This window comes from Dreissena polymorpha, unplaced genomic scaffold (assembly GCF_020536995.1).
Source record: "Dreissena polymorpha isolate Duluth1 unplaced genomic scaffold, UMN_Dpol_1.0 chrUn060, whole genome shotgun sequence".
Taxonomy (NCBI): Eukaryota; Metazoa; Mollusca; class Bivalvia; order Myida; family Dreissenidae; genus Dreissena; species Dreissena polymorpha.
The window spans coordinates 102,662-127,822 of record NW_026273374.1 but is presented as its reverse complement, the minus strand read 5'-3'; the positions used below and the strand labels follow the sequence as shown (position 1 = coordinate 127,822).

The window sequence follows — 25,161 nt, the reverse complement described above, 5'->3', positions numbered from 1 at the left end:
AAAGTCGGTTAGTTTCTTAGCAAAAAAAGCAGTTAAGGCGAAAAGAGTCGTTCCATAAAAGGCTTTCCGGACTGCATAGGCTAATCTGGGACGAAACTCTACGCACATGCATAAAGTCCTGTTTTCCCAGAACCAGCCCAGTAGTAAAATTCTACTAACAGTTTACATGAAGATAAGTGATATTAGACTAAATGTGTAATGTGCTATTGATAAAATACATGGTAAACACTAGTGTTGATAAATAAGGTGATCTCGCAGCTTGTGAGAAAACCTTGTCAGTATGTAATGTAGGTTATACACATGGTTTGGTTGACCGAAAACTTGCCAGTATGTTATTTATTAAATAGATTAATCATTGTTTTATGATATCATCTGGAATGCATATATATGTAATATAGTAAGGTTTGGTTTGTAGCTTATTTCTTTGTATTTAGTTTTTAAATGCTGTCAGACCTGCTCGTTATGCTAAAAGGTTAAAGACAATAACGTGGTTGTTTCACAAAATGTGTGCACGGTTGGTTTTGAAATGCAATGGTTGATGACACAAGCGATGACCTACGTAGTAGCAAGGGCATACACGAACATGAAAACCAACAATTTGAAATATTTCATTAGTTAGGGTATCTTTGCGCTTATTAATTCGACATATAAACGTTTTCCTCGAAGCAAAAAATGTGACATAACTAAAACTCCCTTTACATATGTCCTGATCGTAGAGTTTAATTGGTCAATTATCGAACGTTAAAGTATGCAACTACTGATTTGCTCGATAGATCTTTAATTTCGAAACAAATGTAAAGGAAGCGTGTTAAATCCATTACTTAAAACGTTAATTGGCAGTATGAAATTCGAATCATTGTCAGTGAATGGGTGGTTTTTTAATTATGATATTTAAAATGCTCACCTCGACATTGGAAACCTCGTGGGTCAAAGTGTTGCACGCAAAATCGGCAATTTTTATCTATAAATCTCAAGCCAGACACCTGTTAGTATGTTTTACTTGTGGCAGTAAAAGATGTCAAAATGGCATGACATTGTGGGTTTGCAGTCAGTCGTGATTATGCGCTTCGGGTTATCAATGCACTCGGATAATTGGAACAATTTTCTTCAGACGAGATAAATGTCTTCCTAAACTCTTAGCATTGAAGTTAAGGTAATAAATAATTTCGTTAGAGCATGCCCTTCATAATTTGCATTAAGAATGCCACACTGAATTTAACATTTATTGAACTGTATTTGGAATATTTGCTGCAATGCTCTTGGTAAAAAATTATACAATTCATGAAACTCTCTGCCAAGTCAGTCTGAATTATGTGACGTTTCCTCGAGTAAATTACAATAAGTGTGTTCATGTTCGCACTCCCCCAATATAAAGAAGTGTGTCGAATTTAACCAGTCGATTTCAGTAATTTAAATGTGTTGCATCGAAAGGGTTTGACGAATATGACCTTCGAGACGTTTAATAGAAGTAACATAAATGAGTCGTTCTGTGTGAAAAGGGAGTTTAATGCATGTGCTTAAAGTGTCGTCCCAGATTTACATGTTCAGTCCGCACAGGCTAATCATGGACGGCATTTACCGCTTTAATGCTATTTTTCTTTTTTTTAAGTCTCTTTTAGCAAAGTCCAGTTTGGATGGAAAGTGTCGTCCCTGGCGGATTGCACAGGCTAATCTGAGACGACACTTTACTCACATGCATTTAACCCCATTTTCATAGAGCGCGGCTCAGATAGAAGTAGTATCATACGTGGGCTATGTCTCTGGTCCAAGTATAGATGTACGTAGGCTATGTCTCTGGTCCAAGTATAGATGAACGTAGGCTATGTCTCTGGTCCAAGTATAGATGTACCATTTGAAGCCTTCCATCATAGCATCATACGTAGGCTATGTCTCTGGTCCAAGTATAGATGTACCATTTGAAGCCTTCCATCATAGTATCATACGTAGGCTATGTCTCTGGTCCAAGTATAGATGTACCATTTGAAACCTTCAATCATAGCATTGTTGTTGTGTAGATAAAACAAAATTGATTTAAACACATCATCAAAGCATTTCTTTTTCGCTATTAAATCAAACGACGTTTATTTAGCCATTTTGCAGAACATAAATAGGTTAACTGCTAATTTATTTTGGACAACAAGTACCATCATTTCATCACAGTCTATTAACTCTAATGTTAGAGTCCTTGCAAACAAGTCAAGCCTCAATAATGTCTCTTTCTTCTGTATTGTTTACTATATGCTCGTTTGTAACGTGAAACTCCATATAATGATTGTGCTATTGAAATGAACACTGTTTTTTTTCAGGCTATATCAAGAGTTCTTTGGTCTCAAATCGACTGGGGGATTAAATAAAAAGACGGTTAAAGTAATGAAAGAACCGCGCTGTGCATTTCCGGACCAGAGAGAGGATGATCCATACTCCCCTGTTAGAAATTTCCATTTTTACAGATATTGTAAGTAGTAACCCATAATACACTGTTATGCAGAACCATTTTACATAGATTATAAGTAATAACTCAAATTCCACTGAAAGACAGTACCATTTCTACAGATATCGTTAGTACCAACCCATATTCCATTGTCAGGCAGTTCCATTTCTGCCGCTGTTTTGCAGATTATACCTGTTATTCTCTTGTTCTAGTGTTGTTCATTTCCCAGTTTGCCTTGTTCGTCAGTTCCATCTTACCCTTTACCCTTTATAAACGCATTTTACTCCTATTGTAGTCCCTTATCAAATCTAATTAAATTTAAAATCTTCTTTATTAGAATCAAGTTTGAAAGGCTTCATTTCCAACCGTTAGATATTGATTGGCAGCCAACAGCATACAATGTGAAATGACTGCGAGTTACTCGCAGACTGTAATGGTTTTTTGCTGGTTTCAAAAGCCATTTTCACTTTGCTTCTGATGGGGAAAGGGTTAAGCAGTATTGTAAGTTATGATCAGTATTGTCCTGTTGTACAGTTCGATATGTACAGATAGTGTGAGGTTTACTCCGTATCCTCATGTGAGACGGATCCATTTGTTTGTTTATATTATAATTTAAACTTATAATTATGTGAGAGTGTGCCATTCCTACGGATATTTATTTTCCCAATATTCTTATGTCGGAGTACTTTTATATACTTTTATATGTCTGTATTTTGTTGTATTCCTACTCTTCCTCTATATTTCAGACCCAAGATGGCGGCGGTCTATATTAACCTGGAGAGTCAGTAAATACACAAAAAAGATATCGCCATTAGGTCTATGGTAAATTTGATAATTGGCTCTTTACTTTTTCACTTCAGTCACTTAAACATTTTTTCGGGCCAGGTATGTGTCGAAAAATTTCGTCGGATACTGAGCTGTCCGTGTTAAGGCATAACATGACCTTGACATGACGCCCCCTTTGCTCATAGCTCTTGAAAAGATGAATGTAAGAGACGTCAGCCATTCAAAACACTCACAATAAAAAGTAAATGACGCAATGATAAATCTTGAACGAAATGATAATTGAATTTGAAACAACAACTTAAAAAAAGACTTTAGCAAAATACTTATATGCGTTAAAGGACATTTTGTTCTTGTAAAATGAATGAATTAAAGTTACTGTTTTAAGGGCCTTTTCACGTTTTGGTAAATTGACAAAATACAAAAAAAATGTTTCAGATTCGGAAATTTTCGTGTTAGTTATGATATTTGTGAGGCAACAGTAATACTGAATATTTACCATGCTCTAAAATATCTATCATATGCAACTTTTGACGATTTGAAAATTATAAAGCGTTGCAACCCGAAACGATTTAATAATTTGGAAAGTTCTGTTGCTGTCGTTATATTTTGTGAAACTACGATGATTGCATATATAAAGTAAAATATGCATTCGCTGATAGCATTAGCACGAATGGGCGAGTGGTCTAAGCGGAAAACTTTTACATCCAGGACTCCAGGGGTCAGTGGTTCGAGCCCAGTTATGGGTTACTTTTTTCTTCTTTTTAAAAATTATATTCTTGTTTTTTACTGGAGATTTATATGTCCAATTTTTAAATTCATCAATATAAAGCATTTAATGACAAACTTCAATATATACCAAAGTCTGTGAAAAGGCCCCTTTAAAGGAATACCACTCATTAAAAAGGTTTGAGCCTCGTTTTTGGAAAACGGGGCTTAATGCATTAGCGTAATGTGAAGTCCACACAGGCTCAGGGACGACAATTTCCGGTTTTTTTCCGATCGCGAGACAGATCCATACTGTTCAAAGTAACAAGGGTAACTTTCTTAATACAAAATGCAATTGTTGTACCCAGAAATTGTACTCAAAAATGCCCCAATATCCATCCAGGGTTGAGCGATGAACTAAATAGGTTCAAACCAAAGATTAAGCGACCTTTTGACCGGAGGAAGTAAGTTAGTTATATCTTTGGCAGAATTGGGACGATTTTAGTCTATGCAGGCGTTTCTCACCAGATGTTCTATTTATCAGACTCGGCAGATATAATATTTGGCATTATCGGCGACTGAACTTTCCTCATTGTGCCAATTAGATAAGCAGCAATGTGGTAATTGTTGGCATCGATGTCATAATGAAGGTTGTTCATCGTTCATTCTCCTATTATACTTCTTTATCTTTATACTTATCTTAATACTACTTCTTTATCCTTACATAAGATGCAACTCCTTTATCCTAACATAAAAAACTACGCTTGTATCATAACGTAAAAGAAAACTTCTGTATACATGTATTTCAGAAAAGACGACTACATTTTCCTCTCACAAAAGTCTACCCCTTTACCCTTTCATACAAGACTCTTCCTTTTAACTAACATAAATACGTATTCACGATTTCTCCCCAACCCAACTGTAGTCGCCGCCATTTTGTCACAGGAAGACGTTGAAGAAGGCTTTCAACACCTGGTCCTCGGTCACAGGGCTGCGCTTCCTGTACACGAGACAGACGCCCGACATCCAGATCGACTTCGAGCACGGAAACCATGGTGACGGTGCGGGTCTGGCCTTTGATGACAAAGGTGAATTATTGTGGTTTAAGACGATACTGTTGTTGTGCTCTCGCAGAAAAGGCGTATATAGAGGTTACTCTACTCTCTATTGTATTTTCGGTCGGTTCGACAGAATAATCAGGTAACGTCACTTTCCGCTTTTATGGTATCTTCCGTTTCAAGGAAGTTTCTTCTTACTGATAATCTAGTTAAGGCGAATAGCGTTGTCCCTGATGAGCATGTGCATACTGCATAGGCCAATCTGGGATGATTTACGCAAATGCATAAAGCCCAGTTTTCTCAGAGTTATGCACTATTTTTAACTCGGCTGTTTTCGGAGAAAACCCGAGGTATTGTAATAGCCAGATCGTCCGCCGACCGCGTCGTGCTAAAATCTTAACATTGGCTCTTAAATCAAAGTGCTTCCACCTACAACTTTGAAACTTCATATGTAGCTGCACCTTGATGAGTTCTACACGCCACACCTATTTTTGGGTCACTATGTTACAGGTCATGGTCACTGTGACCTCTAATATAAAAAAAAATCTTCTGGCAAGCTTTCATTTATTCAAACTTCACCCGCAGCCGAGCGTTGGCACCCGCTATGCGGTGCTCTTGTTAAATAATGAAACTTGTGCGCATTAAGAACAATATCATGTTAATACGCAATACATTTTCACTAGACGTCAAACGTTTGGTGAATTAAAAAATATTAACGACTTCTGCGTCAAACGGATATTTTATTTTATTATGTAAAAATGTAACGGGCAATAAAGTGGCAATGCATTTATTTGATTTTATAAGAGTTGTTTGGAAGGGAATTGTATTTTTTATGCAATGCTATTAAAGCCTTGTTTAAGTACCTACCTTAACACTTGAGTTATGTTACCTTAATCAAACGAATTACAATCGTTTTCGAATAAAATTATATTACTTCGACTTAATTTACATTTCCTTAAAAAGCGTGATCATTTCCTACTATCTAACTAGAAAAGGTTGTATATTAATATTATCCTTTTGTACAATACTTGGTTTATTGATCCTTCTGATGGAGTGTGAAACATCTTAAAGGGGCCTTTTCACAGATTTTGGCATTTTTTAACTTATTCATTAAATGCTTTATATTGATAAATGTAAACATTGGATCGTAAAAGCTCCAGTAAAAAATCAAGAAAAAAATTAAAAAAGGAAAAGAACATTGCCCGGAGCAGGTTTCGAACCAGTGACCCCTGGAGTCCTGCCAGAGTCCTGAAGTAATAACGCTCTAGCCTACTGAGCTATTCCGCCGAGTATACATTCGAGACGTATTTTATACCTTATATAAGCAATCTTTGTAGTTTCACAAAATTTAACGACAACAACAGAACTCTCCAAATTATTTAATCGTTTCGCGTTGCAACGCTTTATAATTTTTAGGTTTTAAAATCATCAAAAGATGCATATAATGGCTATATTAGAGCATGGTTAATGTTCAGTATTACTGTTTCCTCACACATATCATAACTAAAACGAAAACTTACGAATCTGAAACAACTTTTTTCAATTTTGTCAATTTACCAAAGCGTGAAAAGATCCCTTTAATATCTGGTAGACTAAACGTACGATTGTGTCAGCCATCGTCAAATCTCTTAGATGCCCATGTTTATACATTCGACAAAGCTTTATGTGAAAGAAACACAAACGGTTCTTTATGTATTTTGCGGATCGTTATAACTTTGCTAAAGTACGGGTATTGCATCTGCCTTGCGTCAAAAAGCAAATGTTTTGGTAACAAAATAGAGTAGCGTATACGAGTCCCGCTTACGTGAGAACTTAAGAAAAGGCAGAAAGACAATATGGGCCGTGCTCTGTGAAAATGGGGTTTAATGCATGTGCGTAAAGTGTCGTCCCATATGAGCCTGTGCAGTCCGCACAGGCTAATTAGGGTCAACACTTTCCGCTTTTATGATAATTTTTGTCTCTTCTTAGCAAAACTCCAGTTTAGGTGGAAAGTGTCGTTCCTGATTAGCTTGTGTGGATTGCACAGGCTAATCTGGGACGACACTCTACGCACATGCCTTTAACTCCCTTTCCACAGAGCACGGCTCCAATGTTGCATGATTTTCTGTCAAATCGTAATTATTCGTTGAACATTAATTTTCGTTGATTTCGTGGTTTGACCGATCCATGAATTTAACACAAACACGTCGGAAATGACTGACACAAATTCCTTTCTGTTTTCCAAATTCAGAAATCAACGAATTTGCGTGTCCAAGAAAAAGACTTAAAAAAACGGAATAAAGTGCCGAGGAATACCAATGAGTTTTCATTATATGATATATATACCAGTTTAAGTATCCCCCTTTAAAGTGATTTTTATTGGGTGGGCTGTTTGCATAAGTCCTTTCTGAAAACGAAACGTGGATTTACCCCATGGAAAGCATTAAGTACCTAAGAGCACGCAATGAAGTCGTTCTAAATTTGTTTTCATTAAAACCTTAATGTCATGTAAGCATGGTTTCCCACATGATTTAAATTACATTTAAAACGCTCAACACTTTGATCAACATGACTTCCATGACTAAAAGGGGTGACTGTTATACCGTGTTGATATTAAAGCGGAAATATTTAAGAGGGATCTTAATTCCGATTCTTCATGTTGTTATACAAAAATAAAGTTTTAGTTTAAACCTATTTATTTTAGCTCGATTGCCAAAGGCTCTCGAGTCCGTATCTTGGGCCTAGAACCAGTACTTGGTGTCTTTGGGGGAAATCTAAAGAACGCTCCCACGGTCGGGATCGAACCCGTGACCTCCCGGTCGCTAGGCGGACACCATATCCATTTCACCACGGCGACATCTCGAATGTTTAAATAATAAGAAGTTATATACATAAGCTGCGAACCACAAAATACATTTTGAAGAATAGTCTAGATTGAGAGAACATACATTGCATACATATTGTCATGTATTCCACGTGGAAACCAAACTAATAGCGCTGCATGTTGAACGAATTTTTTTATTACATTGTGGCATTTTACTTCTAAGTAGAACAATCAGTTTTGTAAATTTTAAAATTGATGTATAATGCTGTATATGCTTATGGCATAAAGTCGTTGCATACACGCGCTATTCCCAGCACAATACAAGGTATATAAGCACGCATCAACTATAGACGAGGCATCTGTGTCATTTGTCTTTTATACAAAGATAATATATGATAATCGAAGCATGTACGTTCGGTTGCTATCAATATAGAACTATCATGTTATGTTTGAATAGACATTCCTGTAATACTCTATGAGATTGTCTTATGAACACTCTAACTTGAGTTACAGCAGAGATATTTTGTAAAGTAAAGAACATAGTTAAATAATTAAAATGTATCATAATGTTTAGACGTCATTTCTAATAAAGCTTAGAAAAGTATGCGTATTTTCTAACGATCGTTTTTGTTTTCCTTTTGGTGTTAGGCATAGTACCCTTTTATCCATTCAGTATCGCATCATCAGAACTTAAACTCGTGTGTACCCTTCAGCCTATGTAATGAATAGTTCAGCCTCTTTCAGGGGGAACGGTGTTCAATGCATGTTCTTAAAGTAACGTCCCTTATAAGCCTGTGCAGTCGGCCCAGGCTAACCAGGGACGACACTTTCCGCTTTTATTGTATGTTGCGTTTTAAGGAAGTCTCCTCTTAGCTAAAGTCCTCTTAAGGCGTTAAGTGTCGTCTCTGATTAGCAGGTGCATTCTGAACAGGCGATTATCGGACGACACTTTGCGAACACTCATTAAACCCCGTTTTTCCAAAGTGAGATTTACATATTTTAGTATGATTAATTTTTTAATTATTTCAAATTTTCAGGAGGGGTCGTCGGTCACGCGTTCGGGCCCGGTACGTACACGATATCCGCTGACATTCACCTGGACACTGACGAAGACTGGACCCTAGACGTGGACCCTAAATCAGGCGTCAACCTTCTGGGGGTGGCCATTCATGAAATAGGTATCCAACGATATGGTGCTGACCGTTAAAGGCTTTGAACAATCCTTTTCACTGTAAAATCATTATAATATTAGGGCATTTTTCGTTGGACATTATTTTCGTAGGACATTATTTTTTGTTCGACATTATTTTTTGTGGGACATTATTTTTCGTTGGACATTATTTTTCGTAGGGCATTACTTTTCGTTGGACAGTATTTTTCGTAGGACAGTATTTTTTCGTCGATTTCGTGGATTTAGCGATTAATCAATTTATCACAAACTCATCACAAAATAATCGACACAAATTACTCGCTTTGTCTCAGAAAATAAGAAAACAGCGCATTTATTTTTCCCTGAAAAAAAATCTTTTTTTTGTAAACTACGAAATTTCATGTCGACTAATATAAATGGGCCCTGCTCTGTGAAAAGAGGGTTAAATTCATGCGCGTACGTAATGCAGTCCGCACAGGATAATCTGGCACGACTCTTTCCGCTTTTCGGATATGTTCTGTTTAAAGAAAGTCTCTTCTTAGCAAAACTCGATTAGGCGGAAAGTGTCGTCCCTGGTAAGCCTGTGCGGACAGCACAGGCTAATCTGGGACGACACTTTACGCACATTCATTAGACCCCCTTTGCACAGAGCGCAACTCAAATGATTTTAAAGTACATAGTGTAGAGGACCACATGTAGAAAGCCGTATGTCTACCTCGCCAACCTAAGATTTCAAGGGAATAACTTACATTGATTACACTAAGTTAGACGTGGCTTTTTAACCCTCGGGGTTAACACATCAGTCTCGCTTTGGGCAAACAGGGCTTAATGCGAGTGCGTCAAATGTCGTACCAGATTTGCCAGTGCGAACTTCACATGTTCATCTGAGATGGCACTTTACGCACATGCTTTTTCCCCAAAAAGATATTCAAATGTTATCTACGACCTGTATATATTCTTGCAGCGTCGTTTACGTGCGAAACAATTATCAAATAAAACGCACTTATTTGTTTACAAACCAGCTCATCTCGTCATAGGGTTAAATTAATGTGCGTAAAGTGTTGTCCCCGATTAGTCTGTGCAGTGCGCACAGGCTAATCAAGGACGACACTTTCCGCCTTAACTGGATTTTAGCTAAGAAGAGACTTTTTGTTAACGAAAAATATCATACAAACGGAAAGTGTCGTCCCTGATTAGCCTGAGCGGACTGCACAGGCTAATCTGGAACGACATTTAACGCATATTCATTTAACCACCTTTTCGCAGAGCACGATCGATAGTTTTCCTTTCTCGGGTAGATTTTTATTAGTACTTGAATATGTCGAAGCAGTTCTTCACGTCCCAATCTATCAATAAAACGTATCTCATTTTTGTAGTTTTCTGTCTTATCGACATTATCACATGTATGTATAACCTCTGTAATATGTGTTCAAACTGATCCACGGTTTTTCTAGGGATTTCTCACAAACATAAGAATATGAAACAATTAGTGGGAGCGCAAATCATATCTGCATGGTTTATCTTCCGTAATCAAACTTTTTCAAGCGTTGCAATCCTTATGCCAAATAAACATATGCATATGATTTCATAATTTTATTATGTAAACCCATTTCTTTTCGTGGAACAATAATCTTCGTTGATTTCGTGGGTTGACCGGTCCCCGAATTAAACACGAACACATTGAAACACATCGGAAAATGAGCGACGCCAATTCCTCATGTTTGTCCCAAATCAGAAATCCACTTTTTTACGTATCGACGAAAAAAACATTTGACACCACAAAAGTGATATCGACTAATATAAATGATTTTCCAGTGTTTTTACAATAATATTATTATGGTGGACGAACCAGTTATCGAACACCTAAGAAATTAAGTTAAATTTTCAAACACTTAAAATAACAAAAACAATTTGTTTTAACAAATAACTAACAGTTCAATCATTAAATAACTTATCTGTAAAGTTTTCAAGCAAATATCCGTCAAGAATTCATAACAATGATTTCTTGTTTATTGTCACCTCTAGCAGACAAAACAAAATGGCGGCCGATGTAAACATGACCTATTACCGAACAGTTCATAAATACTACTCCAGTGAATATAAACAAACATGAAACTGAAATTTTTTTATCGAAACATGAAAATTAACAAAATGAGAAAAGCATGTAGCTTTGAACACAAAAAACAAGTCTATTCCTCTGCAATATTGTGGCAAGGACAATAGAACGGGTCATTTCTCCTGACAACATTTGTGGCTGTGCAAAACTGCAAGTGCACCCAGTGGCTACAGTTATAAAAGACACACTTGGCCCACTTTACAAATATCAATGATACGCAGTTAGCAAGTTCTTTTGGCTGAAAGAGGCTGCATACGCAACAAGTTTCATCATCATCTTCATCTTTAGAGGATTCAACATCAGTGTTCAGATGGGAGGGTCCAGGCTCTGGGTAAGTGTGTTGTTTTGTTGATTGTTTTTTTTCCAGTTGTTTGTTCCTTGTTTGTGAAACTGTTTCATTTGTGGACATAAGCTTCGAATGTTTGTTGGATTGTTCAGTTTGTTGCTTGTTTTTCTGTTCATTTGTTGTTTCAGCTCTTTCCCTTAGTTTCTGTTCAATTACCGGATCTGTTATTTCTTTGCCAGATGTAAATTCAAAAATGTTATTCTTTTTCTTTCCATTGTTGAATTCTTTCTTTTTGTTAATGACAACTTCTGCTTCATAGAAGAAAACATCAGGATTTCTTTCATGCATGTTTTGTTGATTTTAGGAACAGATGGTTCAGCAACATATGGTAGCGAAGTGGTAAAATGCTCCTTGCTAACAGCTGACTCGTCAACAGGAAAAACACCTGATTTCTTGAAGGCAGATCGAAGATTTTCCACAGACAATGCTGCTACGTATGCAGCAGATCCAAGAGGAGCAACATTGTACCTTGTTATTTGTGTAGAGGGATTTTCTCTGATAAATCTGTGACACATGGAGTTGTAGATTTTTTGAAGGGGTCCAAAACAACCCACATCAAGGGGTTGAAGGACATGGCTTGTGTGGGCCGGTAAGATGAATAGAATAATGTTATTCTTCTTTGCCCAATCCAGCACTGGAACATTTATGTGGCTTTTATGGCCATCAAGCAGAACAAGGATAGGCTGTGACTTGTCCACTCTTTGCACATATCTGAGGAAATGGGTTCCATGTAGTGTAAAAACACAGCTGAATTTGACCAGCCACTGTCAGACATACACCCTGATGACCCTTGTGTAGACCCTTGTAACAGATCTGCATTCAGGCGTTTCCCTTTGAAAACAAAGAATGGTGGAAGCTGTGTGCCTAATGCGTTGCCACATCCAATTATTGTTGTAACGCAGGACCTTGACGAAGTAACTGCTGGTGCCTTCAATGTGCCACTTATTATGAATGGTGGGGTATGCTCTGTTTGGATACCGTTTTCGTCAATGTTATAGACACACTCAGGTTTGTTGTGGAGGTCATGTTTTTCAACAACGCTCATCAAATTGTTGAAATATTCATGAACATTGGCCTCTGATGTGGCTTCAGCTCTGTAGTTGGACAGTGCCCTCGGACGAACAACTCGCAACTCAGGCCATCGCTGCTGGAAACCCTTAAACCATTTCACCGACAAAGGTTTATCATTTGGCCATTTTACCAAGGAACACTGCATAGTTTGTAGCACTTGCTACAACTTCACTGATGGTATAACCATACCCAAGGGCAGCCATTGTCTTGACATGGTCAACTAGTTTGACCTCTTCATCCTGAGAGAAGAGTGGAGCTGGTCCGGGTTTGAGGCATTCAGGGTCAATAGCCCCTTTCACACGGTCCCATAGTGTAGTATGGGGAACACCATACTGTTTTGCAACAGTTCTTACTGGCAAGCCACTGTCTTTTACTTTTAGGTATGCATTGTGAAGAGCTGTTGGTGAGTAAAGACCTCTGTGTTTAATTATCTTCTTAGGTTTAGACTGAAAAGAAAAAGAAAAACAAACTTAACTTTATGATGATCAATTGTCAAGAAAGAAAAGCTGGAATATTTTTTCGGAACTGTGCTGTAGCTCTAAGAGCGATAATAAATCAAAGTCACATGACTATCACATGACTGTCACGTGACCCGGACTCGACGAAAAAATCTACGTCTGCTGCAACCAAAATTGCAAATGGAAATACGCTTTTTGGTGTGTAAATGCACGTTTTGATAAATGCATTCAAAAAGTAATAGCAAACAACACATAAAACCGTGTAAATAACAATAAATGCATTTCTTTTACCTGTTTTCGGCGCATTTGTTGCAAGCTTAGTGGACAAGTAGGTCACGGACTTCATAAATGACCATTTGTTTATGGATGTGACGTCATGCGCACTTTTGCGCATGCGCATATAGAACCAAAACAAACCGTCCGATATCAGGTTCTGTTCGATAATAGGTACTTACACGATAATAAACATATGCCTTAAAAATAGTTTGATCATCGACTGCGCGCTGAGCTTCAGGCTGCACAGCTATTCGCTTTTACATTTGTATTGCAACTTTAAAGTTCGTGAACTACATACCTGTATTAATGAAGAGTGAAATGGAACCATTTTGGGTCGCCGATGTGTATTTCATGCCACGCCAACACTGTTGTTAGCAATTTGCTCAAAACAGCTGTTGATTTTCACATATCATTATGACCATCACTAGTCATATACCATTTTGCTGTCAATGGTGCACTCCCACTCTATTGTTTCAGGACACGCCCTAGGTTTGGTACATTCCCGGGACCCTCGCTCTGTCATGTATCCCGCATTTGTGAGGACAAACCTCGATCTTAGTCAGGAGGACATAGAAAACGCGCAGATCTTGTACGGTAAGAGTTGTTTTAAATTGTTAAACCGCATAATTGCCAAGGCTGTAGCGCAGTGAATATGGTGTCCGCCTAGCGACCGGGTGTGGAACGACCACTGTGGGAGCGTTCATTAGATTTCCCCCAAAACAGCACGTTCTGGTTCTAACCAGGAAACGGACTCGAGAGCGTTTCATTAAGCTTACAATGCAATCTAACTAAAATTATATGGTTTCAACTAACATGTATTAAAGGGGCCTTTTCACAGATTTTGTCATTTTTTAACTTATTCATTAAATGCTTTATATCGATAAATGTAAACATTGGATCGTAACAGCTCCAGTAAAAAATCAAGAATAAAATTTAAAAAAGGAAAAGATCATTGCCCGGTCCAGGTTTCGAACCAGTGACCCCTGGAGTCCTGCCAGAGTCCTGAAGCAAAAACGCTTTAACCTACTGAGCTATTCCGCCGAGTACACAGAGTTGACGTATTTTATACATTATATAAGCAATCTTCGTAGTTTCACAAAATTTAACGACAAAAACAGAACTCTCCAAATTATTCAATCGTTTCGCGTTGCAACGCTTTATAATTTTTAGGTTATAAAATCGTCAAAAGATGCATATAATGGCTATATTAGACCATGGTAAATGTTCAGTATTACTGTTTCCTCACAAATATCATAACTAAAACGAAAATTTGCGAATCTGAAACAACTTTTTTCAATTTTGTCAATTTACCAAAGCGTGAAAAGATCCCTTTAAAGGTGCCTTTTCACAGATTTTGGCATTTTTAACATATTCATTAAATGCTTTATATCGATAAATGTAAACATTGGATCATAAAAGCTCCAGTAAAAAATCAAGAATAAAATTAAAAAAAGGAAAAGAACATTGCCCAGACCAGGTTTCGAACCAGTGACCCCTGGAGTCCTGCCAGAGTCCTGAAGTAAAAACGCTTTAGCCTACTGAGCTATTCCGCCGAGTACGCTTACTTGACGTATTTTATACCTTATATAAGCAATCTTCGTAGATTCACAAAATTTAACGACAAAAACAGAACTCTCCAAATTATTCAATCGTTTCGCGTTGCAACGCTTTATAATTTTTAGGTTTTAAAATCGTCAAAAGATGCATATAATGGCTATATTAGACCATGGTAAATGTTCAGTATTACTGTTTCCTCACAAATACCATAACTAAAACGAAAATTTGCGAATCTGAAACAACTTTTTTCAATTTTGTCAATTTACCAAAGCGTGAAAAGATCCGGGGGTCTATAGATAAACACAATGCTATTTCTGCAATTAGTTTCTTTTAATTTACTCATGTGACCTGCAGTCACAAACAACTGATGGTGCGAAAATCATCAGCGATCGTACAACATATTAACAAAGATGCGATTTAAATAAAAAATTGATTACATTTGTAAACACTTTGTCAAACTATATGCGTCCTAGAAAATAAAACCGCTCTCTGTGAAAGCAGGGCTAGATGCATGTGCGTAAAGTGTCGTCGCAGATAGTGTGCACAGTCCGCACAGGCTATTAAGGGACGACACTTTCCGCCTTAAATGAATTTTCGTTATAAAGAGACTTCCTATAAAAGAAAATTGAAAAAAAAGCGGAAAGTGTCGTCCATCATTAGCCTGTGCGGACTGCACATGCTCATCTGGCACGACTCTTTACGCACATGCTTCTAGCCCTGCTTTCACAGAGAGCGGCTTTATTTTCAAGGGCCTAACCCCGAGGTAAAGGACCCTCCATTACCCGCCAAGGAGCTCACAACGGTCGCCCCAAAGGCGTGTGAAATCAACATGGATGATATCGAGCTGGGTAAGTCACGGGATCAGGGTGTCATTGACCACACAAAATAACGACTCCAAATGGGCGATATTGCGTGTTTAAGCATCTTGTGATTAAAATAAAAATTTTAAAAGATTTAACTAAGCAATTTACCGCGCATACTTATGGGAAATAGTGTCGATTCTAAGGGTTTTGAATATAATTATAATCAGTACTTGCGGAAATAAAATAAGATATGGATAAGATTTAAACTTATTCAACTAAATAATAAATCGCTTAATATATAAGGGAAGCATGGTAGATAGTTTAGATGTTTACATATATAATCAGTACTTGTGAAAATAGATAGGTATACGATTTAACTAAAGAGGTTTCAATTACTCAAAGGTCCGGACGGTTACACGTATATCTTCCGCAAGTCGCACTTGACACAGATAGACCAACGCGGCAAACTGGTGCGTACGCCAAAGAAAGTGAAAATTACGGACATCTACAAGAACGGCCCGCCGGAAGTAGATGCAGTGGCGTTCCTGGAGGAACGGAAACAGACGTACATGTTTTATAGTAAGCCGTCACGTCATACATGTTTTTACACTAATAAAAGTCGAATTTCTCGCTTTATTTTTGGCACGGGTGGTGATGGTGAAAGGGGTGTTGATGATGGTAAATAGCGATGAGGATGGGGATCATGAAAATGGTGATGATGATGATGTTGATGATGATGATGATGATGATGATGATGATGATGATGATGATCTTTTATTATTGAAGTTTATGTTTATTGTTTGCTTGTTTTGAACGTTTGTTTGTCATGGTGGATGATCGAATTGTTGTTGTTTTTGTTACGGTGTTTGGGACTAAAATTTAAATTTTCGTTTCAGACAACACAATATGGCGGTATACAAACTTTGACCTGGACTTCGGTTACCCTAAAGCATTCAAAGGCTTACCGGAAGTTCCCCGATGCGCCACCTTCATCCGGGACAAGTATGGAATCACACGACTCTTTCTGTTTGGGGTAATAACACTTCGACGGCCGCTGGTAACCATTCATCCTCCTGACGAAAACATTATTCATTCAATAAGCCGCATTTTAGGAAACAATTCATGTGCGTGAAGTGTCGTCCCAGAGTAGCTTGTGCACTCCGAACAGGTCAATCTGGGACGACACTTACCGCCGAAGCTGGATTTCCGTTTTACAGAGACATACTTTTAAAGAAATATTCAATCAAAGTATTGTATTTCACGTTTAGGCTGTGCTGATCAGGGACGTCAATATACGCCCAGGCGTTGAGAACTGTTTTCCCAGAGCGCGGTTCAAGAAGCAGTATTCATTTAACGCAATACGGATTGTTTTCATATGTTTTACAATACCTCCTTTAAAGCTGGGACGTTGTCAAAGTGGACGATATTCCCTACCGATGAAAGTATATGTATTTGTTGATAGTTAACTTAATCCGTGTACCAAAACAGTGCGGTAATTCGTATACTATTTTAATTTGATGTGATGCATATAAAAGTAAAATGCTAATTGCGTCAACAAATCTAAACAAAGCAAATATATTAGCTGCTCCGACAATGACAATGACAATAGGTTTATTCGTACTGTAAGGCCTCCGGCCCAAAATACAAACGTACATTCAGTAATCATACGTAGTGACATGGTATATAATATTAACAACAATAATTGTAAGACGTGTTAAGTAAACAACTAAAATGATTAATGCTTATGGACATAAAGTCAATCATGTAAGCGTTGGTTAAATGTATTTGAAATAATATCGAAGACATGTGTAATCAAATTATTTAGTAGCACATTTACGAATGAAACAGTATCGCACAAAATATACACTATATGCGAGTTTGCCTTCAGTTACAGTAAACTCTCACGTATCTTATACGCAACGTCAAGATATCTGCTCAATGCAAAAATGGCTTGTTGCCTAGTGTCATAATAAGTACAAATAAATGATCTGATATAGTGCATTCCAACCAGTTATTCGTGATATATTGGTCTCTTATATGATTAGAAACAGGGCAGACTAATAAAAAATGAAACTCATTTTCGATACTATACACATTTCTATATAGACACAATGGACCGAATCTATATTCCCTGTGAATACAGACATGACGACCCTTTTCTATCGTACGTCGGTGGCCAGAACAACGAAGATTAGACAGACAGTGTTTTAAACGATATGACAATGGTGTAGATAAGTAGCGCTCTGGCTCAACTAAGCATTTAAATAGTTTATAGTGTAAGCCTTTTGCACGAGAATTTATATCCCCTAAAAGGGGTTGCTTCGCACAGTCAACTAGTCGGGTATGGAATATGTTTAAGAAGGTAACACTATTTCCAAGTTCATAACTAATTCATGCGTGGCCAAATCCGAACAAAAAACGTAAATGTTTTATATGCGTTGCCCACGTTACTCGACCAACGTCGTAATCTTTGAACAAAACGATCTCCTTCAATTTTGCGCCAAAACGTCTAACCCAGCACACAAAAGAACGAAACAAAACACACATTTTGCTAAACTAATTTGTAAATACTTTTTAAAATGTAAAAAAATAACAGAATGAACGCATTTTATATTTTTTTGTTAATGTAAAGAAAACTGTTGCATTGCTTCTTGTCGAAGAATCAATATAGCCTCGCTCTGCGAAAACTGGGTTTAATGCATATGCGTAGTGCCGCCCCAGATACTATATGTCATTTAAAGGAAGTATCTTCTTTCTATACGGATATTGTCGCCCCTGACTAGCCCATGCGGACTGCTCTGGCTAATCTGGGACGACATTTTACGCATATGCATTAAGCCCCGTTTTCCCAGAGCACGACTTGTTGCATTCCCTCTTGTCGAAAAATCAAAACATGCAAAAGAACGGTTGATGTCTGATATTTAGGTTGACCTTTTCTGGGAGTGGAGCACGGTAAAGGATGTTGTCCGGGCGGGGTATCCCCTCCAAATTTCGGAGTATTTCCATGGACTACATAAGTCACCAGAGGGTTCTTTACGGTGGAAAGATGGCTACATTTATTTTTTCAAGAAAGACAAGTAAGAAAAAAACACCCTTATATTTTATTTCATTTGCATGCATGTACGGGTGATTTCTGTTCACAAATACATGTAGTGGGAACCTACATCTCTGAGGAGTCCCTGACTAAAAAACAGTTCAATGTTAGCATGTTAATAGTTTAACCAATTATGTGTTTTTTGTTTTAAAAATTAAATCAACGCAATTTTGACATGTCCGGCCGTTGTTGTTTTTTTATAACACAGTTCTTACATGTATGTGCTATTGCATTTAAATGAATGTATAATCGCTTTTAAGGGGCTTTTGTATAAAGGCCACAAACAAAGATTGAATAACGCAAACTTCTAAATGGTTTGGTCAACAAATCCACTTCACGGTATCTCGGTAACACATACCATTGGTGGTACATTGCAAAAACATTCAATTGTTGAAACAAACTTTAAATAATACTAAATTGTAACAAAGATCTGTGCTCAAAATGTTCAGTGTCGTAACATAAAACAAGAAGGTAAAAACGAACCAAGAACTTTTTTCAAAGGTCAATTTATCTCCGTGACTAAAGCATACAAAGCTATAACATATACTGACCAAAACGGACACAGATAAAAATTAGCATGACCATTCCGAAGTTTGCTCAAAACCATTTCATAACTGAACGTACAAAGTTTAAATAAACCATGAGCAAATGGTTTATGGATTAAATAAACCATGACCAAAGCATACATGGATAAAGCACACCAGGACTAAAACGTACATAGTTAAAATATACTTTGACAAAACATTCTAAGTCAAAACATATCACGACCTAAACGTACATAATTAAAGCATACCATGACTAAAACATTCATTTTTTTAGTCAAAACATATCATGACTAAAACGTGTTCATTGAATACATACGATGACTTAAACGTACATAGTGAGAAAAAACACATAAATAAAACATTTCATAATCAAAACCTTCATCGTTAAAATATGCCTTGACCGAAACGAAAACTTTTTCAACTGCATTGATTTGTGTTCAGAACATTGAATAACTGTTTCCAAAACGTTGAAGATGTTTCACAGTTTTAAATGTATGTGTCTTGTTCTAGGAAAATGTGGTTGTATGCGTGAGCGTAAAGTGTCGTTCTAGATAAGCCTTTGCACATGGTAATATGGAACGACACTATACGCATATGAATAAACCCTTTTCCACTCAGAAGCAAAGTGAAAATGGCTATGTGCAAACAGCATAAAACCAAAAAGCTGCGAGTAACTGGCAGTCGGTTCAGTTTTTATGCTGTTTGCTGCTTTAAGGGTTATAAATGATGTCTTCAAAACTTGAATATAGTAAGAAAGACCTTTAGTTAAATTAAACTTTCTAAGGGACTACAAATACGCAAACATACGTTTCTAAGTGGTAAATGGTTAAACCCGTTTCCCGTAAGTAAGGCTCGTTTAAAATAAAACCCGTTATATTTTCAGGGTGTTTAAGGTACATCCGAACGATTACAGTGTCCTAAACACATATCCGAAACCGATGCCACCCGAATGGATGTTGGATATATGTTAAAGTAAATGTAGCGCTCATTTCCTCTTCAAGTTGAACAATGACATTCTCCGTTTAATGAAACTGTGCGCCTTATGCATCAATTCTTGAGGTTCGACAATCGAAAAACTATTTTACACAATCTTAGATATAATGACAGTGGACTATTTGTGTTGTGGAGATCTCGGGAATATTGTTAAAATATATTTTAAATGGCGTACATATATATGTAGAGATTATTACGTTTGTATTATACACTTCTTTTATATTTTTTGTTTATGTTTACCTTGTATAATTATCATACCATAAACATCCATTCATTTAAGATTGTATTTATCCATGCTTTAATAGTTTACAACATTTACCATGAATATTCTTTTTTAATAAAACGAGTGCCTCCTTTACTTATTTTTTGAATACTTTTGCGACTATTTAATGTAATGGTAGTCTAATCAACGTTTTTACTTGTATTATTTACTTCATGTCTAAAAACAATAAACAAAACCATCCATTGTCAATTATTTGAAAGACATGTCGGTAAACATGTGACGGCGTCCTTCGACAAAATATATTAAATTGAAGTACTTTATTGATGTTTCTCTGTTACATTGAACATTCGTGAAACAAGCGTACTGTATATACCGGTGCTTCAGCTGAAAATAAAAAAATATATAATACGTTTCGATCAGAGGCGTTCATATTAAACACGTTTTCGTGTTTCAAGCAAGATAAAAATACTTGTCACTTGCAAATGCTTGTTCGATCAGTAAACAGATTTTGGATTTTATGAAAGTGTGAGGAGTCGTTGTATATTGTGTAGAAAAGGCATATGTGCTTATTTCTGACACCTTATATTTGTTCTTTAACTTCTAAGGAGTTCTTTATAAACCAAAATACGTTTATATAACTATTTTCATAACAATGATTACAATATTTAGCTATGTGATACCTAATAGCACTCAAGGCGGATGTTCGTTACACTGATAATTGCTTGGTGGTACAAGACACTGAATTAGCGATAAAAAGACTTTTTTGCCAGCACATAAAACATTTTAATATTTTGGTATATAAAATACATACTGCTTCTATTACTACATATGATAGCAAACTTGGCTTAAACTGACCCATTTCAAATTGAAAAACGGTTCTTGTCTGACCAAAATACAGCTTTTGCGAGCACCACACATACAATAACAACAAAACAGGCATATGATGGGGCGATAAAATTGCTGACATGTTTGTGAAATATAGGTAAACGAGAGAGATAGATAGACCAATTAAGACAAATGTGTGTTTGATAAAGTATATTTTTTTAATTCAGTATTTGTGTCACAAACGTCTGCTGCTTTTCTTACTTACCTTTTAATTCAGTACCATTTAAAATGTTCGGATATGTACCATACAAGTATATGTTGTATCCGTGAAAATGTTGACACTGCTTTATCTAAGGTAGCTGACTTCTTGCGTTGAAGTTATATTAGAAAACATATCGGTTCAGAAAAAAAACTGGGCTTACGACCGTAACGATTTAATTTATAATCTTTATTAATCCTATGTCTTGTTCCGCATTCATTGTTATTTGACTTATTTTTCTATATCTGTAATTAGAAATCAATGGAAATATTCAAATATAAATCACGCTATGTCACCGAGCTTGTCTTCTGGTATATGTTATCATGAATTAATATGTTAGATAGTTGCTTTGCAATTAATTTACACACTATATCTTCGATATATAACACTATTTCTACAATAAATAATGAATTTATAGTTAAAACACTTCACGATAAATGTTTCCCATAGGAATGGAATATAACAAGGTCTAATAAATTGCGCGACTTGTAATTACGGGGTACTTGGATGTGTGCGTGATAAATTTGGAGGTCAATACATATATTTGAAGACAAGTCCCAGAAATGTCTATATTTCAAGTCTTTGCACGTTGAATGCCTTATTTATAATTAGTCGAAAGGTTAGTGTGTTTCACAGAAAATGAAAATAACAAGAATTTTCGTTTACACAAAATGTTAGTATAATTTCATGGCATTTTGAGCTCATCGAAAGTGCAACGATGTCTATAGGAAACACAAAATATGCATAAATACATAATTTTGCAGTCATTACTGATTTCTATGTATTTCCATAGTATAGGTCATGTACATGCAATGTTTGGAGTTACATATTTCCATCCATTTCTGACATTTGCGCTTATTTAGAAAATACCACGTAAACAGTGTGTTGTAGCATAATTTGCAATGGTATCGATCATTCTTAATGCGTCTTTAGTTCACTGCCACTTTAATAGAGACTGGTGACAATTGTTTATCCATTCATTTAAATTATTCAAATTTAAGTTTATACATATTGTGTCCAGTATATGAATCAATAATTACCTGATTGGAAAATGTTTTTATACAATAATGTTCATGTAGCACGGGGAATAATGCAGAATTGCATACTATTAACTAAAATAGACCATTTAAGAGAGTTATTTGTAGTTCAAGGGTTATGAGAGCCTACATTGCACATTTAGATGATGGCGATACTTTCCATGTGGCATTATGTTTGCAATGTTGAGTCTTATTAATTACAGACTTTTATGCTGGGAATTTAACTTTGTTTGGTACTATGGCATACTTTTGTGTCGTGGAATGGAACTGTTTGTCATTGAATGAAATTATTTGCGGTACTTTGACAGAACTGTTTGTTGTGGTGCAATATCTAAAATAAACAACACTTTATTCAGTTTACAATTGTTCAGTAGTAAGCTTTGCAAGAGTTGTGGAGTACCCACTTTTTTATAGTATCTAGCCTATTGCGAAATGTTGATTGTATGGAAACAAGTTTGCCAAATAGTATTCACATTGAGTACCGAACTGACTAAAAGATAATTTTGCCAATTTTGTAAAAACTATTTTGCTAAAGTACATATATATGCATTAGGCTAAACGGTTTACAAGACATCTGTAAATACAATGCATTACAAGCAGCAATTAAGCATTCTAAACTTGTTATTTCCTCATTTTATCTGAGCGTTTTAATTACATTTCTTCTTGCGTTCAAGCACATCTTTTTAAGAATACTTCTTTACTTGTTATTCTCGCACACACCTTCATCGTTTATTTCAACCAGTTGCGTTCAAATGTGTCCATGCTTTGAAATTATTTTTTTGTAAATGCCATAACTTGTATGATGCATCCAGCATTAAAAATTCTTTAATTCGTAAAAATAATAATTCCACCTGAACTACTATTTGTTTTGATCATTGAACAATTTAAATGTAACGCAAATATCTTTGCAATCAATTTTAAGTGTGTGAATATGTTAATTGACAAAATTATATGATAAAACTGGTGTCATTAATACATATGTTTTCGTGTGTAAATATTGGTTATGTATTCATAGAAGTTATTGTATGCTCTACTAACACATTACTATTAAATTATCTTAAAGATTTGTAAAGATTTGCGATTTCCAATTAACACTGCACTACGTGTGCAGTGGAATTTACAGTCCACGTTGTTGTTTGTTTTATCTTGTCCAGACCAAAAACCCGTAATAATATGTTGTTTTTCTTTTTTCTCTTCACTCAAACCTCACTGCTTCCTATGCATTAAGACAATCGAGAAAAGTAACATGAATATATTCATGCACGTTTTTATCATGTCTGTTTGAAGGTCTTAAGTTATTAAATAGGTTTATACCTTTGGGTAAACAGCGTCGGATATCTATTTTCAGCAGCGTTATAATCATTAACGAATCATACTCTATAACAATCTAGTAATAAGAATAACATTGAAATCGCCTTAGCGACTATATATTATTTTGATCTTCCTTAGTTCGATGATGCTTCAAACGCCCATAATGACATACTTATAAAGACACAAAAAGTCCAGTCTTGTGTGTGCAATAGTTTGTTTTCAAGTACACTGTATGAAGTCAGAGCAAATAATATTTATGTCTTATCTACAGGAGCATGTTTTCTTTTAATGAATCGTCTGATGTGTATGCATTACACATAGAGATAATCCTGAAATTGAAATCAAAGCCGTAAAAAATTGATAGCACCAAAGCACTTACCTTGCTCGTTTCTGGTGTTGTTTTTCTGAAGCCGTGTCTTGTAGTTTCCAATTAAAACAAAGGTTATGAGATTAATAAATAGCATGTTATCGTGCCTAGCTAGTTATTGTCTGTTTCAGGCTGCTTACTAAAGCAGTGTAAAGCAAATACTTCAAATAATGAAATCCCAAACAAAACATCTAAGGTTTGAATAGATCAAATTAGTATGTATTTGGTTGTTGTTTGCTTTTTGTCGCTTATGTATGGGCAATATAAATGTATTATATCGTGTGTCTTACCATAAAATATTGCTGTAACGGCGTTTATTCTTTCATCTCTTGTGACAATTATGTCATGTTGTAAGTGGAATGTGGTTATACTTCTTTTTGACAGCTTGTATCATACATGTTGATAAACGTGTTTATTTACTTAACTGTAAATTAAATTCTCAACATATTCGATTTTGTAAAGATTAAAATTATTTGAGAGTGACAGAGATAGCCTCAAATGAATTATTTGCTATGACAGATGTATGGTTCCAATACAATCTGAATAAACAACCAAACATTGTATTCACCGTTCTCAGCTGGTGACGTCAATGTTGCAGCCTTTTAGTATTTGAATCATCTAACCGTGTGTTCAATTGTAATAACATCAATGTGAAATATGGCATACATTACGTATGTGAACAATTACGTATGCGGCTTGGCATAATGTTCCAAAACGTTATATAATAATTTATTGCGTGACTCCACCTGACCTTAACCAATTTCAAGACATCGGTTAATTCGACGTAATTAATACAGTAATAACGTTGTGTCTCCCAATTATTATCCAATTGTTATCTGGGCGTTTTGATTATACGTCGTGTTGTTTCTTGTAATTTCCATTCACACGGCTAAGCGTCTATTTGATTAAAATCAGCTGTAATTATTTAATAATGTTTTCTGTAAATA

At 36.1% G+C, this 25,161-nt stretch overlaps 1 protein-coding gene across 2 annotated transcripts in view; it reads left to right on the top strand.

Annotated features, from left to right (window-relative positions):
* LOC127863923 (stromelysin-1-like) overlaps positions 1-20,550 on the top strand; it is a 61,609-nt gene extending 41,059 nt beyond the window's left edge. The window contains exons 3-12 of one of the 2 annotated variants that reach the window (XR_008041247.1): positions 2,307-2,455; positions 3,178-3,253; positions 4,868-5,010; positions 8,821-8,961; positions 13,678-13,794; positions 15,507-15,605; positions 15,963-16,139; positions 16,457-16,562; positions 18,486-18,637; positions 20,083-20,550. Coding sequence is in view for 1 of the 2 variants with exons in the window: in XM_052403609.1 (XP_052259569.1) it covers positions 2,307-2,455; positions 3,178-3,253; positions 4,868-5,010; positions 8,821-8,961; positions 13,678-13,794; positions 15,507-15,605; positions 15,963-16,139; positions 16,457-16,593; positions 18,486-18,637; positions 20,083-20,170 (1,279 nt within the window). In the remaining variant the exon portion in view is untranslated. Of the gene's footprint in view, positions 1-2,306; positions 2,456-3,177; positions 3,254-4,867; positions 5,011-8,820; positions 8,962-13,677; positions 13,795-15,506; positions 15,606-15,962; positions 16,140-16,456; positions 16,594-18,485; positions 18,638-20,082 lie in introns of both variants that reach the window. The other variant, XM_052403609.1, reaches the window with a different exon arrangement.
* The last annotated feature ends 4,611 nt before the right edge of the window (positions 20,551-25,161 follow it).